This window comes from Priapulus caudatus, unplaced genomic scaffold, assembly GCF_000485595.1.
Source record: "Priapulus caudatus unplaced genomic scaffold, Priapulus_caudatus-5.0.1 Scaffold15, whole genome shotgun sequence".
NCBI classification, from domain to species: domain Eukaryota; kingdom Metazoa; phylum Priapulida; class Priapulimorpha; order Priapulimorphida; family Priapulidae; genus Priapulus; species Priapulus caudatus.
This window is the reverse complement of record NW_014577076.1, coordinates 1,345,667-1,362,793: the sequence shown is the minus strand read 5'-3', so window position 1 is coordinate 1,362,793 and position 17,127 is coordinate 1,345,667. Positions and strand designations below refer to the sequence as shown.

At 50.0% G+C, this 17,127-nt stretch overlaps 1 protein-coding gene across 1 annotated transcript in view; it reads right to left on the bottom strand.

The window, feature by feature from the left end:
• The window catches only part of LOC106809520, a 34,997-nt gene extending 20,288 nt beyond the window's left edge, over positions 1-14,709 (bottom strand). Inside the window, exons 1-2 of the mRNA XM_014812618.1 lie at positions 11,247-14,709; positions 2,208-2,300 (exon numbers count right to left, since the gene is read on the bottom strand). Coding sequence (XP_014668104.1) covers positions 2,208-2,300; positions 11,247-14,420 — 3,267 coding nt within the window. The 5' untranslated portion in view covers positions 14,421-14,709. The remainder of the gene's footprint in view (positions 1-2,207; positions 2,301-11,246) is intronic.
• Positions 14,710-17,127: the final 2,418 nt, after the last annotated feature.

The following is a 17,127-nucleotide window of genomic DNA, read 5'->3' as shown; positions in this document are numbered from 1 at the left end:
CTAGCACCATGAGCGACCGTTTAGCCGTAGGTTACATGTCCTACATCATGGTGACGTAGGCTGGTAGTTATACATTGTCCTTAGCATATGGTGACGTAGCTGGTAGGTTAATACATCGTGCCTAGCAATCATGGTGACGTAGCGCTGGCATGGTAGTTACATTGTGCCTAGTATCATGGTGACGTAGCTGGTATTTACATGTGCCTAGTACATCATGGTGACGTAGCTGGTAGGTTACATGTGCCTAGCACATGGTGACGGTAGCTGGTAGGTTACCAGGGTTCTCCAAGAGCACTTATAGCCTGGCGGCCCGCATATGCAGGCTATCGTCGAGCCCGCCATCCTAAAATGCACCCCACTCTAATATCATAACCGCTCATGCTAAAATTAGCTAAAAAATGCTAAAACTAGGCCCGTAAAAGCAGCCGCCATGCTAAATGAAAATGCTTGAGAACCCTGGTTACATGTGCTACCATCATGGTGAGACGTAGCTGGTAGCTTACATGTGCCTAGATCATGGCGACGTAGCTGTAGGTTACATGTGCCTAGTATCATGGTGACGTAGCTGGTAGGTTACATGTGCCTAGTATCATGGTGACGTAGCTGTAGCTTACATGTGCCTAGCATCAATGGCGACTAGCTGGTAGCTTACATGTGCCTAGCATCATGGCGACGTAGCTGGTAGCTTACATGTGCCTAGCATCATGGTGACGTAGTGGTATCTTACATGTGCCTAGCAATCATGGCGACGTAGCTGGTAGGTTACATTGCTAGCATCATGGTGATGTAGCTGGTAGCTTACATGTGCCTAGCACCATGGTGACGTAGCTGTAGGTTCATGCGCATGGCAGCCTCGCAGGCGTGCTGAATGAGATACAGAGTCACCACAGTGCCATTCACTTCATTGTGATATTCAGTGACATCAGAACCATTGTTAATCAATCTCGATGCACGACTTCTATATACCTATATACTATATATCAGTATTTACATATTCAGGACAGACACAGCTATTACCTAGCCCATGCATTAGAGAAAACCGCACTTGCCCATCTAATCTGATCTTTAAGCAATGAAATCCCTAGTTAGAACAAAGCACACGCATATAATTCTGCTGCCCACACAACTTCTGACGTCTAAATCTCTCTTTTTTTTCTCTTTGAATAGCTTTTTTTGCTGTTGTCGTGAGTCTTTGTGCACCCACGTGCGAGCATCCTTTGTCTATTTAACATCACTCAGCGGCGATTCCCAAAGCTGTCCCGTGGGACAGCAATCCACTCTTGTCACAAATATCAGATATCGGCTGGAATATTTTCTGTCCATGCCAGATGTACCCTGCACACCCAAGGCAGCGTTTCGCCCGCATGTTCTCCCACAAAGAGAGATCTGCCTGGCAGGGTGAGTTGTTGCTGCAAATGAAACTGTATACTCATCTTGATCAGTGACCAGTGCTGGTGCGTGCATGCGCTGCTGCTAAAACGACGAATGAATGTAGTACGTATGAATAGCGACGTCTCCCTCGAGGCTAACAACGTAAAATTTGTAGCATTTCGCAGCGTTTAAGAAACACGTCCGCTGCGTGAGAACCAAGCATAACGGACATAACATAAATCTCTCTGACAATTAAACGAGCAAGTTTAACACAGAGTCGTCGATGCCCGAGGGTCCCGATACACGCATCAGAATTTCTAGACTGCAGACATTCGAATTAATTCGTGAAAACCCGTATCTGCTGCGACACAGCAACAGTGTTGCCCCCTGGTGCAGAAAAGACGGTGAAAATGTGTTGTGACCATATATAGTAGTCAGACACAGCGGTAAAGTCGTTTACATATATTCGCCGCTCTCACATCTCCCTTGGCCCATGATATACTATACTATCACCCATCCGCCGAGAACACAATAACAGTCAGACAAACACTAGTCATCTAAAACTATATGAAAGACGAAGCCATTACAAGCAGCCTCTACTAGCACACGCACACGCACACACACACGCACACACACACACACACTGACGCACACATACACTGACGCACGCACGGGCGCACGCACGCACGGACGCACACGCGCAAGCACTATCACACGCATACCGGCTATGAGATACCACATTGTTGCCCAAACAGAATAGCTAGGCCCTATACTGTTTTCAGGGCTACATATTTGTATCTAACCGACCGCGTGGTTTACGATTTGTGTATACTCACGGCTGCATAGCTGCGACCTGAGGTCTGTGTGCTGCATGACTCCTTCTTTACCGATTCATCTTCATCTTTCACCTCCGTGTTCTGCTTAAGGGTCTGTAAGTAAACAGTTACGATGTCAGAGAAGTGCAAACACGTGAGTTTCTATTTAGCATAAAAAATCGTATGTTAAAGAAATCACATGCCATATGGAGCATAAAATCCACTGCATAAAGGTGCCGGGACATAAACATAAAACTCTTCGGGGATCAAACTAAATATTTGCATATTCCAGCTAGATTGCCATCTACGATGCCCCACATGATATATATTACGCCTGCTGAGAAGCCGGCTATTCCTTGCGAGTGGCTTGCCACCACTCACTGCATACCACTAATCATGATCCGGGATTTCCATAGGCAAAATTTCCGGTTCATAAACCCCTTCTCCATCTCGGCTTGCATGATGCATTCGAGAAATTTTATCGGCGGCGGGAAAAACACACAAGAAAGAAATACATTACGTCGTAAAATCGCAATCAAGCTGTCTGAATGCGCGCTTTTATATACATTGGAGCACCCCCTCCCCACACACACTCAACTAGCACGCAGGCAGGGCGACCGTCACACAATTAACACACACACACACACACACACACACACACAGCCTTCAGATAGGTTCAGTAAGGATGAGAGAGGCACGCGCCACAGCTACTGATGTTACGGCTGTTGCTGCTGTTACTGCTGTTATGGCTGTAACTGCTGCTGCCGCCACTGCTGAGCTATTTCCACTGTTGTTGCGGTTGCTGCTGCTGTTGTTAGTGTTGTTGTTGTTGTTGTTGTTGTTGTTGTTGTTGTTGTTGCTGCTGCTGCTGCTGCTGCTGCTGTTGCTGCTGTTGTTGTTGTTGTTGTTGTTGTTGTTGTTGTTGTTGTTGCTGCTGCTGCTGCTGCCGCTGGCAGCAGAGTTTCGTTTTTACGCGCGGTTGGCTGCATGAGCGGTTGGCGCCATGCACCTTCGCAGCATTCCCTCCTCTCAAGCCCGCTCCAACAACGGCTGGCCTGCTAGCCAGGCAAGCCATCCCGCCACCGCCACCATGCTGACCACGCATTCGTTACACGCCAGCGCACGCTTGCAAGAGACGTCGCTGCGGGGACATGTGACGCTGCTTATAGGTCATGCCCGGACACGGGAGGGCAAACGAATGCATTAAAATTGCTCGCTCATCCGTCTAATGGGGGTGTATAATGGGGATGTCAAGCTCAGATCTACACAATGTCGTACGATGAGAATCTTCAGCAGGAAAGTTAGTTTCGCTACGTCACCGCTAAGAATAATATTATCGTAAATGCTCTTCAAGAGATTGGAAAAAATACTTGAATTAAACTACATTAGTTTACGTACAAGCATGAAGGTCTCTCAAGATTTCTTTGCGATCGCTTCAAGTTGACTAAGCATGCTGCATGTATACAAGATGTACTGTAGCTACGTTGAAATTTACGTAATTATATTTCAACGAAAACGTGACGTTCAACGAACATGCCTGCTACGCGTGTGTTGTTTCTTCAATACAATTACAAACAATGAAGCTAAAAATCCGGCCACTTCCAGCTGCTTGTAATAATGAAAGTGTCAATGACACTGTAGCTCACCTTGGGTGTGATAGAAGAGGGAGGGGGATATATAAAGCAAGAGTATATATGGGAGAACTCCCATTATATAGCATATATCTCCCATTATATGCTCTTGATAATGATATATATATATGCATAAGTTTTGATGCGAAAATAAATGTTTCAGATCTGAAAGTCTGAAATCTTGACGAGAGATGGTGCTACGCCTAAATGATCGCCATTTTGGTTTTCGAATATCGCGCAAATAAAAACAATAAAATATTCCAGTCGAACGTACTGTCTGTCTGACGTTGGGCCAACGTTGGCAATATGACGTTGGGCCAACGTTGGCTGACTGCCGTTGGGCGCAATGTTGGCTGCAACGTCTTGGGCCCAACGTTGGCAGCTGAGCAAAAACAGATCGTATTGGATCAACGCCTTGGCTGTCTGACCGTTCGCGGCCGGAACGTTGGGCATATTATGAGTCTTTCGACCTGTTGGGCACACGTTCGCCTCCACTGCCGTTGGCCCAATGTTTTGGCTTGCCAACGTTGGGCCAACGTTGGCACGACTGCAGCAAAAGAAGACGTTGGATCAACGTTCGGCTTGTCTGATCGTTTGCGGCCAGACGTTGAGCAATAGGTGAGTCCTATGACCGGTTTGGGCTCAACCGATTTGGCTAGACCTGCGTTGCGCCGCGCCAGACGGTTGGGCCACGTCGGCCCACGCGTTGGCCCAATGTTGGCTGCCAACGTTGGGCGCCAACGTTGGCGACGCTGGAGAACTAAAGACGTTCGATGCGACGTTGGCCCTAACGTTTGCGAAGAGCTGAAGACAGCCGTTGGCCCCCAACGTTTGGCCGCAACGTAGCATGTTATCTGGATTACGTAAATGTTCCGCTAAAGTTCTGTCGCTACAGTAGGTCCACACTCAGGTATGAGACCTATGGGTCATAAAATGTTGGGTTGACGACACCAAATATTATGCCTCTACGATATTTAAGGATCTTTAGTTTATTTAAAGCAAATAAACCAATTTCATTGAACGGCCATCTTTAAATCAAGATGGACCTCCTCTATGGCTTTCTAACGGTGTCAAGACTTATGTGTTTTCCACCCCTATCGGAAATGGTTGGTTATCGACACAAAAATTATGTCTTGCTAGCGAGTCGTTAATGGAGTCTATGTTATTCAAAATAAACAAATTTTCACGTGTGGCCGATCTTGTAAATCCAATATGGCCGCCCATCCTATGTTTCTCTAAAGTGTGATAACTTTGGTTTCCCGCAGACACACACACTACTCGCCGAAAATGCCTCGGTAATCAACGCACCCGAACCTCTCATGCTCTCTACCACCCGCGTCTGGCGACGCTCCCAGCCCTATCCCTCTCCAGAAAATACCCACTCTCTTCGCCACTCACCTCGCGCTCTCCCCACTCCCTTTGGAACTTCTCAACAGATGGCCGCCACAATACCGCCGCCCCCACACACAGCTCACTGCATGGAAACATACGCCAGTGCGACATCCCCTCGAAGTCATCATGAGAAGCCTGATCCCTCCTCTACACGTATTCCGGCAGCCTCTTACCCCAAAAGAGTTTAGGGCTTCCACTCCCTTATTTTGGACTCATCTGCGCGCCCCCCGTGCACTAAAAAGTGGCACGTGGCTCGAATGTAGGTCAACTTGGCGTGGCTCGCAAATTAGAGGACCGGTTCAAAACTATCTCGTCCATAGGAGTCAACAACTATAATGCATTATGATAACATGTGGGTCATAACGGTTACTTGAAAGTTATCGCTCTTGACGTACGTCCCCAGCCAATGTCTCGACACGCAACGTACGCCGCGGCGGACGGAGCGGACGGATAGCGGACGGGACGTAGATCGGAACGCAGCCCCCCACACTCCTGGCAAATAGCCTCACCATCTTGACAGGATGTGCCAAGCGCTAGCTAAAAATGCGGCAGCGCTTTTGTGCACAAACTCAATCTTTACGCCGCCACCCACCAAAACACCCAGCACACCTTTTAGCACGCAACTGTCAACTCTCTATATTAAGGCATCTTTGTTTGACTGTTCAACCCTATATAGAATGTTTCTATGTATACTACGTCCAATGTTCAATTGATTAGGACCTCATCGCGCTCATCACTGCTGTCCTTGCTGAGAAGTAGTATTTGGTCTACTTCAAACGCGAATCACTATTCCTCCCCCGCCTAATCACTTAAGAAAGACTTCACCATCCATCCCTCTCCTTTCGATCGGTCTCCTTTCTCTAACACCCTACCACTGCATGGCATGCATGGCAATGCAATGCATGCATGCATGCATGCATACATACATAGCAATACAGATAATACATCATACATACATTACCATACCATACCATACATTACATACATACATCCATCAAGCAACCTCACATACCATAACCCCCCCTACATCACACTACCCACCTTCACACTCCATACACTACATACATACATACAGTACACACAGTACATACATCCATACTATACCACTAGCTATACATACATAGCATACATAGCATACATACGATACATGACATACAATACATACAGTACACTACGATACATACCCCACCCCACACTCCTCTCACACTCACACTCACCACAATACTACATACTACTACAATCTCCTGCTCTCCTTCTCTCTCACTTCGTACTCCTTCCCGCTTCCTTCTCATCTCCCGCAGTTAATACTCTTCCTAATTGTAGCGCCAGCCCACAGCTAGCCAGAAGATCAACCCCGCACCCCCGCCCATCGGCATTCCCACCCCAACTCCCCATGCCACGCGCACCACATGGCACGCAGCACAGCCATAGTACGATCACCGTGTACAAGCAGCCCACACATTAAGATGCGCCGCAGCGGCCACGACGCGACAGGCTACGGCATCTGCGCCACCCTCAGCAGTATGATAAATCCTCTAAGCGAAATATTTTAGAGTGAATCACCAATCTTCTGCGGCGAAAAATTTAAGCTGAACCACATGGCAGCGCCAGTAACTTAAGCTTCCGCTTCTAGCAACTTAAAGCAATCGTGTACGAACACACACGTGCATTAAACACGTGCATATCACATGTTATAAGTGCATGAAGCCTGGCACTAGATTAAACTATCTTGGATGCTATCAGATAGACATGAATTACAGATTGTCGTGGCAACAGCTTTGCCTGTTGATCTCCTGAGCCTGCGCGGATGAGACGCGCATGTTCGCGGATATGCGCACGCGGACGCGCGGGATGTTGCAAGGTATTGAAGCGCTGTCCGCATGTGAGAACCCAAAAAATGGCCCCAAAGTTCGAGGCCGCGCGCACGTCTCACAGCGGTCAGCGGATGGTCTGCTGTTTTAGAAGATAACAATGAAGACTCTTGTTCTATAATAAGAACTAGCGGCGGCTAAATAAGGGAATATACCAGACCGTGTTGGAATTTCCTTGATGTTAGTCACGTTGCAAAGGGCTTGTTGGGGGTCCGATTATGCAACGAGCTTCCCAATTGAAATGGCCCATGAAATTGTGCAAGTGGAGATTGTGTTTTCGGACACGCGGTCCAGAAAATTGTCTCCTGCTTACATGCACCCCCTCCCGTGATCAATCACAGCATTGTCAGGCGAACAATAAGCAGAGATGAAAATTGTTGTTGAGTTTGTGGCTCTCGACGCACGTGGCAGTGACGTACAAGCAGCTGTGAAACAACAAGGCACTGCTGGAAACGTCTGCAATCAAATAAATATTCACCGACAATTTCTTCGAACAACTGATCGACCCCTGTTGGGCAAATAAATGGTGAACGTATGCTGAAAACATATAGCCGTTAGCTACTTACTTGCCTGACATATCCGTGACTAACTGACATCCACTAAATTGGTAAAATGTTCCATGGCACCTTAAGAAATATGCCTGAGAATATTACGAGGTTATATCATCGCCAGAACTTCCGAAACACCGTACGTCACAAGCTATATGTAAGCCCACACACATGTGTTGCTGTATTTTGTGAGGGATGCCTGCCTCGATAATCCATGTTCGACGCTGTAAGCGCGCAAGCATGAAAGCATGCCTGCAAGAGACGACACAGCGACCAGCTACGTTCATTGGCTAAAACAATCGAGTAGCCGGCAGTTAGCGGATTTTCGAAATTATTTTAATTGTTGAAGAAAACTTCAATGTTTAATGAACATGACGCACTCGCATCACTTCGACATGCCGAGTGAAAATGGCGAAAATGTTCCACTTCGACTGGGAAAATGCATCGGCCGCGGCATTTCATTATTTACGTAAAATTAACAGGCTGGTGAGAGACGGTAGGTGTTAACTGGGTCAAGGGGCGCGGACCTCGGTGACGCCCCATCATGTCTCAACGAAGAAAGGCAGGTGGGCTTATTCTGAATTACGGAGCTGCGAAACTGAACACAGAAGGACGTAGCGGGCAGTGCGCTAAAACAGCGTGTTATTTTCGTATTTTGTGTTGTTATTGCTCTGCTCTCTCGTCTCTGCCTCTCGTGCTCCGCCCGTCTTCTCTCTCTGCTCGTCTCTCTCTCTCTCTCTCCGTCTTCACTCTCTCATCTCGTCTGCTCTCTCTCTCTCGTCTCTGCTGCTCTGCTCCTGCATCTCTCTCTCTCTCTCTCTTCTCGGTCTCCTCGTTGCTTCTAGCTTCGCCTTTTCTCGTACCTATTTAATTTCACAACGCTCTCCCTTCACTCTTCCTCGCGATCAGTCTATCTTATCATCACTCTCTCACCCCCCTCTCTGGCACACTCTTCGTACATACATACGTGAAGTTAATATACCATCTGCTGTCGGTGGTGCATTAATGTAGAAAGCACACTCACCCGCCCACTCACAAAAGGAAGCGCTGCACATCATCTCGCCCCATAATTGCGTTACACGAGCTCTATACAGCGAGCACCGCATCAGCAGATTTCCTGCATCTATATAACACAGCTGTACATTTACGACCACTCTAGCTCCTCTCTCTCGCGTTCGTGTTTAACGAACACACAATGCCCGCGCGACCCACAGACACACACGCGATGGGAATGCCGCACGCAACAGAATTACCGGCCACCAGAAGAGATCCCATAGGTTCATCCTTCCTCGGTCAAACTTGTTCACGGGTGACTTCACTGAGCGGCGCCACTCTTGCCTTTCTATTCCGATCGATGGCACGCGCACAAGCAAGCAAACAACACTCTACTACAGACACAATAACAAAAACAACAACAAGAAGAAAAACGCCGATCAACGTACGCACGTCCTCTCAACACGCATCCTCTGACCGCTATTGGCCTCCCGAAAACCCGCAAACAAAGTCGTCGCCCGCATGGCCGTTCGTTTAAAAATTTCAACACGTGTTCTAGGCAGCGGCGTGGAAGAATCGTGTGCGTGCGTATCCCCTCACACGCCCCTCGTCTGCCCGCAGCGACAGCGCAACCGCGCGCGAGAAAAAAACGAGACAGTTCTCGCCTCAGCAAGCGGGCAGCTGCGGCACTCCGCATCCTCATCCATATATACCATATGGAGACTGATCATCACCACAGCAGCAGACTAAAACTGGCAGTCTCCATCTGCCTGCACTCTATCTCTAATTGGCGAACGTGGCCGCTCTGGCGACACCCACTCGTAATGATCCACCATTTTTTATTCACCCCTTTGCTTTTTTTTCTGGCGGCGAGCGAGGATTAGGGCTTCGTGCCGGCTTCGTCACGAAGCCCCACGCACGCTCGTTAGAGCGGAATCCCCCACTTACAACCGCGATCTGAGAGATGTGGGGAAATCTCACCAGCCATCGCACCGTGGCTTTACATCCGCGCGATGTGCGTAATTGGCCCGACATTGCAGTGCCGGACAGCTGGCGCTTGCCACTCCGCCGGGCAGCCATCCATCACGGGTTGCCAGGGCGACTCGCTAACGCACAGCTTCCTCAGCGTCTCCACCGGTACCATGCAAACATGACGGTGACGGCCTGCAGTCACTCAGTCGGGCAGGCACTCAGGATGTGTCACGATCAGCAGCAGGGCTTCTCGGTATACAACAGGTGCATCGTATCAGCAGCACTCAGCTCCTTCCCTCACTACACTGGTGCTCGACACATCGTTGATGCAACAGCCAGGTTTAGACTGCTTGAGCCGAGCGGTCTGCCACGCGCAGTCCTCGCTGTATGTACACAGTATATATGCTAATATATGACGACGCGAGTGAATGGAAAGCATGAGTAATAAAGATTTCGGATAGCGACTACAAGACAGGCTTTTCCATTACGCTTATACCTAGTAACCACGCTGATCACAAATAACACAATTTCCCTGCGTTCGCGCCACCGCACGTACAGCTACAATAACAGCAACAGGACACAACATCCACCGCGTACATGTACAACCCCGACCTAACATCTTTACAAAACTGCTCCTACTCCCGTACTCCAACCCGCTTGCATTCTGATTACTTGAATGCTCCTCGGGAAAACTTGACAGCCTATCTCGCTAATGCGTGAGGTGAGTGGGATCGGTGGCCCTTTATTTTCCCGCAAACAAAACATACAAGCATCACTTGTGTCAGGCACACGCTCACGATGACTTACCCATTCCAGCTGCTCACTGAGACTGCGCTTAACCGCTTCTTAAACGTCATTGAGATAAACCATTTGCGGGTTATATCAGACAAGAAGCCACGCAATTGCAGCAGGTGACGCAACATCACCAACATCAGCTTTGGATGCGTAATATATTTTGATAGTCATCTCTCACGCTGACGCCAGAAATAATAGACTTCTCATCTTGCGTTCGCTCTTCCAGCGCGAGTAAACAGCGACCACTCACATGTTATCAGTGTCTTTGTGTGCTGTGACACATATTGGTCCTCAGCATGGAGTGTTTAATATTGCTTCCCCGCTTCCCCACTCCCGCCCCTCCACGCGCGGACGCGCGCGCGAACGCAGGGCGCAATCTCTGCTCGTTCCACATCCCTGCCAGCTGGTCAAACAGCTCAGTGTTCTAATAAATTCCAATTACGTTTCCTCGACAGCTCTTCGGAGTGCCCATGAAAATACCCCTCCACCTCATCCGGTGACGAACTCCCTCCATCTTCCCGAGGACAACCCAGTCCCCCTGTAAGATGACGACCCCCTCCCCCTGCACGATGACGATCCCTCCCCCTACACGATGCTAACCCACTCCACTTACACGGTGACGACCCCCTCCACTTAAACGATGCTACCCCCTCTCCATACACGATGACGACCCCCTCCCCCTACACGATGCTAACCCCCTCCCCCTACACGATGCTAACCCCCTCCCCCTACACGATGACGAACCCCTCCCCCTACACCATGACGAGCTGCCTCCTCCTCCTCCTCCTCCACCGGGTGATGGCATCTCCCTCACCCAGTAACGATTACCCTCCCCGCCCTGTGACGAGGCATACTTACAATAACAACTCTGTAGACGGTGTTGCTATCAGCGAGGGAGCGCACGGACGCCGTGTCAGCCGACATGGCTCGCATCATGCGAATGCTATCCGTGCTAATGACGCTGTCCTGCGACTTCCAGCAACGTGCTGGCATCATTCGACCAGAGTGCAACTCATCATCCGCCTCATCCACCTCCTCTTCGTCGTCGCTGGTGAGGCTGTCCGTGTCTCGGGCGACATCGCTGGAGAACGTCTCGGAGTCGTTTGAGTCGTCGAGGTCCGATGCGAACGTCTCATTGGGACTGCAGTCTGACTCTGGTGCGTCAGACGTCGGCAGGCTGAGTGCCGCGTCCAGCCTTCTCAGGTTGGTCACTGTGAGGTATCGCTGACCGCCGACCCGCTGCGCTCCATCGACGTCCGGCGCTTGACCGACGGGATTCGAAGACGGAGTGATGACGCGGTCACCATATGCCTGACCGATGTCCGACCCTTGCCAAATCGGCCTTATCTGACTTATGACTGGGTCAGCGCTTGCTCCGATGTCCAGTGCTTGACCGATGGGCTGCACATGATCGATGGGTATAGCGCTGGTATTATCAGTGTCGGTGTTACGAATGAAGTGTTTGTGTGCGCATGCAAGCTCCTGTTGTCGATCTGCACTCGGGTAGTGACTTAACGCTGCATCGTGCTCGCCATGGTCGGTGATGTCACGTCTACTCTTGCCAACATCACCACTGTGATCAGATGCCCTGCACTTCTCAGTCTCCCGACGAAAGCTTAGCTGCCTGTAAGCACGTCCCCTATTAACTGGCATTTCACCAACGTCGTCGTGGCTAGAAGGATGCCTGCCTTCAACTGCTACCACCTCTAGCTTCCTCTTGACTGCGTAAGCTATCTCTACTGGACTCACTGACACGACATCGGCTCGTAACTCAACAGCACTGTGCTGACTCCCTCTGTCGATGTGACAATCTTGCGTAAGATTATCGACCATGTAACCTTCTGAAGCGACCTTAACTGCGGCATTATCATTGACATCTGTGTCACAGTCCAGCCGATCACCATCACCAGCACCAATGCTGTCACCGCGGTAATCATTGTAGCTGTCTGCTAGGTTTCTTATGGGCGCTTCAGGGTTACTGGTACCACGTCCCATATCACCGATTACACCCAGCTGGGCATTTCCCACAATCTCCGTCTTTGACACGTTGAGGCTGTCTATAGCTATAGCTTCACTAAGAGTAGCGACCTCAGTACTGAGTGTCTGTGCTGTGGATGCAATCTCGCTCGCCCCGGCAACCACATTCTCACAGGTTACCTCATTCTGTTCGCCAGTACTACCAACTGACAGTGGCTGCCAACGTGTTTCATATCGGCTTTCACTTGCTACCCTTTCATCTTCATCAACGTACATTTCAGTGACAGAAACCGGTACGCTCCTCCCTTCAGCACCATCACGATGGAAGTCCGTGTCTACGTGTTTGATAGCATCATTGACATGGGCAGCCTCTGTCGTGACGCCACACTCTATCTGGATCGGGTGACAGGCACTGTGTAGAATCTCGTCCCGGTCCATTGCTTCATTGCTACCACCACCATTACTGGGCAGTAAGCAGTGGCGGTCAGCATCCTTGCAGGCACCTGTCACACGGTCAATTACGCAGTCAATGGGGACCTGTCTCTCTTCAATATAGTCAGGATCATCACTACTGGCTGTGGCAACTTGTACATCGAGATGGAAGGTGGCCGTAGAAGCACCTACTGACCCAATTTGTGTGCTCAAGGCTGATTCATCCAGGTTATACACATTCGTCTTGGTCATCATTTGCTCTACATCTTGTAGAATTTTAAAATATTCTGCTCGGCCAGTGTCAGCAGAGATGCTGGAGACCTCATTATCGTAATCTTCCTGTTTTAGATTGGCTTCAGCATGGTTACAATCTTTGTCCTGCTGTCCTTCCTGTTCACGTAGGCATGTATTTACAATATCGCTATCTGCCAATTCAGAAACTTCATCCTGTTCAAGGTGATTCACAGGTAAAACAGCTAATGCTAGGTGAGCAGCTTCTTCCTGTGCGCTGTGTACTGTAGGGACAACAGAGCCACACTCTGAATCACAAACATCTTGTTGTTCGCATGTGACAGTAGGTACCATGTCACCACAGTCGGGGTTACAAACGCCACCCTGTTCACGTGGAACGTTAAACCCAACGTTTACACTGTCTGGGTCAAGAACTCTTTCCTCTTCGCATGGCACACTACATGCAATGTCACCACACTCAAGGTCACGAACACCTTCCTGTTCATGTGAGATAGTAGCTACAACTTTACCACACTCAAGGTCACGAACGCCATCCTGTTCATGTTGGATAGTAGCTACAACGTTACCACACCCAAAGTCACAAACACCTTCCTGTTCATGTGGGACAGTAGCTACAACATTACCACACTCAAAGTCACAAACACATTCCGGTTCACGTGGGACAGTAGCTACAACGTTGCCACAATCAAGGTCACGAACGCCATCCTGTTCACGTGAGACAGTAGCTACAACGTTACCACACTCAAGGTCACGAACACCTTCCTGTTCATGTGGGACAGTAGCTACAACGTTACCACACTCAAGGTCACGAACGTCTTCCTGTTCATGTGGGACAGTAGCTACAACGTTACCACACTCAAGGTCACAAACCTCTTCATGTACGCATGGCACAGTAGGTACAACGTTACCACAGTCTAGGTCACAAGCATCTCTCTTTTCGCATAGGACAGTAGTTATTAGATCACCACAGTCTGGGTGACAAACGTCTTCCTGTTTACGTGCAGTGACAGCCGGTGAAACATCACTGCATTCTATATCCTGAACGTTGTTGCCCACCACAGCTTTACCAACGCTTCGCTCTATGCATTCCCCGCCATCTGAACGCGCCTCCGTCGTGGCGCCAAACTCGCACCCCTCCACGCCAGGGCGACCTGACGCATCGTCAACCCCAATGCTGCCACCACCACTCATATTTTCCGAGTCCGATGTGCTCGCGGACGAATTCAATCCACTGTCGGTCAGACCGCACATGCCATTGCTGAGCGCCACCGCAGCACCTGCGACACAGACAAGTGCCGCATCAGCCAGCGAATGTCCGCCATCAAACTCATCCTTAAACTCATCAAGGCCTCGAATTGCGATTCGATCCATTATTTCGACCGGCCGTCAGTCAAACCATCAGCCGGTTGTTCACTCGTAGTGGTAGTTGTACGATCGGTCACCCGCTACTGGACTCGCGGCCACCGGATGCAATCGACGGTGCAAATGTTCGGTTTATTGATGTTGCCAATAGATGGCAAGAGTCTCTCGTTTCTCGCTCGGCGTCTCATTCCCACGTCTAATGTTACGTTCGCAATGCGCGTGCACGCGCGCTCACGTCCGAAAAACGGATATCTGAAATCAATTTCTCGCGTGTGAATTACACATGCATTCTGCCACAGCGCGCGTAATTTGCACGAGAAATTGCGCGAGAAATTGCGCTCCTAAAATCCTCGCCGAGAGTCTGAGCACGACCCGCTCGCTAGATCACAAATTTGTCGGAAGACGTGGAGACGAGGAACGGTTTCACACTTCCCACGGCGCGAGCACAAAACCAACACGCCGCGCCGTCTCGCCCCAGACACTGCACGCCCAGAAACACACGGCCACGGTCACCCAGTACATTAACGCACGGCACATGAAAGCCTGCCCGCGCTGACACATGCTCCGTCGGCCGGTAGGCTGCTCGCGCCACTCGCGACCAAGAACCACCATATAAGATCGCCACCTGAACGTTATGTCATGCCAGCCGGTGCGGCGCGGCCAAGCCTTGTGTGCGATACTGCTAGCTGCTAGCCGCCGCTGATGCTGCCGCTGCTGCCGTAACACATACAGACATGACACGCTTAGCCTGTCGGCAACGAGTATGGCCAATGTGTGCAAGATCAGTCAGCATTCCTCATAAGTGGAAGGCGACGACACATGCATGTCACATGTTAATGTCGGTAGCACGCGGATGGTGCGGCCACGGGGCGCTTTTACACCGCACAAATAGCTTATAGGCTCTAGACTAGCTCTCGCCCCAGCTATCTCTCACACACTCTCTTTCTCGCTCGATCTCGCTCTCTCTCCGTCTAGGTCTCTCTCTCCGCCTCACGCCCGCTTTCTCTCCCCTATCGCGCGCATGCTCTCGCTTGCTTGTTCCCTCACACGTGCTCTCTTCCCCTTATCTCTTTCTTTTGCTGCATATCTCTCTCATTCACACGCAGACATATAAAAGGAAGCAACCTTTCCGCAGCCGTGCGATAAGCCATAGATATTCCGTAGATTCTCAAAGCATATTTGGTGACAATTTTCGCATGAAGTGCCAAGCGATCCAAGAAGAAACTCGACTGTTTGACGCGAGAGTCGTGCAACACTGCCTGACAGTAGCAGCAAGCTCGATCCGCGCTCAAGGCTCTCCCCATCTCCCTGGCGATCTCCGTACAAACAAGGGTGGCCTTGGTCGACAAGCCTGCTGCGCGGAACGAGATTATTCCTTCCTTTTCTGTTTCATCTCAATCGGCGTCGCTTAAGACTGTTCGAGCCACTAATGATCTAGACACACACGCGCGCACTGCGCGCCTCATACACGGTGTATTTAATATTGAACCCATGGCGCTTGCATACAACCAAGACAACCATAGAGAGGCATGGTGGGGGGAGATACCGCGCTCGCGTACAACAAGAAATCGTTCAACCAGAGAGTGTACACCTAGCGATCTAGAGACACGGCACAGAGAGAAAAGAGACTGTGGTTGCATATAAACAGAGTGCTCAAACAAGGAACAACAGTACAGAGAGACAAGAGACTGTGGTTGCGTACAAACAGTCTTCAAACATGGAACAGCGGTACAGAGAGGCAAGCGACTGTGGTTGAGTGCAAGCAGAGTATAGTCAACCAGAAAGCAGTCGTATAGAGACGCTAGTGACTACAGTTTCGTGTGACCAGAGAGTGTATCGCCAGAGAGCAGCGGCACAGAGGAAGAGACATCGCCCTCACTGAACAACCGTATGATTTCACAGCAGGCGCCGTGACCAGCACTGGCGTGATCTCGCGGCCCTCGCACATACGAGAGGCAGAAAGGAGGACGCGACGCGGTTCAGCGGTGCGAGGCGATGCGACGCCAACGTAAACGAATCGGTACGAGCGTGATTCAAAGCGCGCTGGACAGAGTCAATATATATATAGCCGCCACGCTGCAACCATAGATCGTACGATACCACTTCAGCACTTCACAATGAATGTGCACGCGATATATAGGTGCGCGTCCGAAAAGGCAGCAACAGTAGCGCAGATGCACTCCGTTAGCTATGACGTGACCATAGTTTGGTAGAATGTTGGGCGAGTGGACTAAAACTAGCGGCAGCGCTGCAGACAACGGAGTCGGTGGAGGCAAGTGATACATGCATCGACAGTGTGAGCTGCAGCCCTGCAGGCCGCGGAGATTCATGTGCCCGCTGGTCATGAGAATAAGTTCATTAGCGGTTGTTGATCAATTAGATGGGGGACTCTTGCACACTGTCGGGTTTTAGCAACAGCTGGCTCTCTCCTAGCTATTCATTCGGATAAACAATTGAGAGACAACACCGAGACAAACAGTCTAGAGACAATATAACGACACAAACAGTGTATGCCCACGTATGAGCGGATAATTGATGGTAATACTAAAGTTTGCCCCACATCGACTATGTTATACTGTCTGACAACTCAACCGTGCTGTGCTTTCTACCAACCATGAGAGATCTTATAAAAAACAGCTCTGCCGGGTAACTAGCGGAGGCTGAATGGCTGGTGGGGGAAGTCTGACATGCCGGCTAGACCATCTCTCGCTATCGG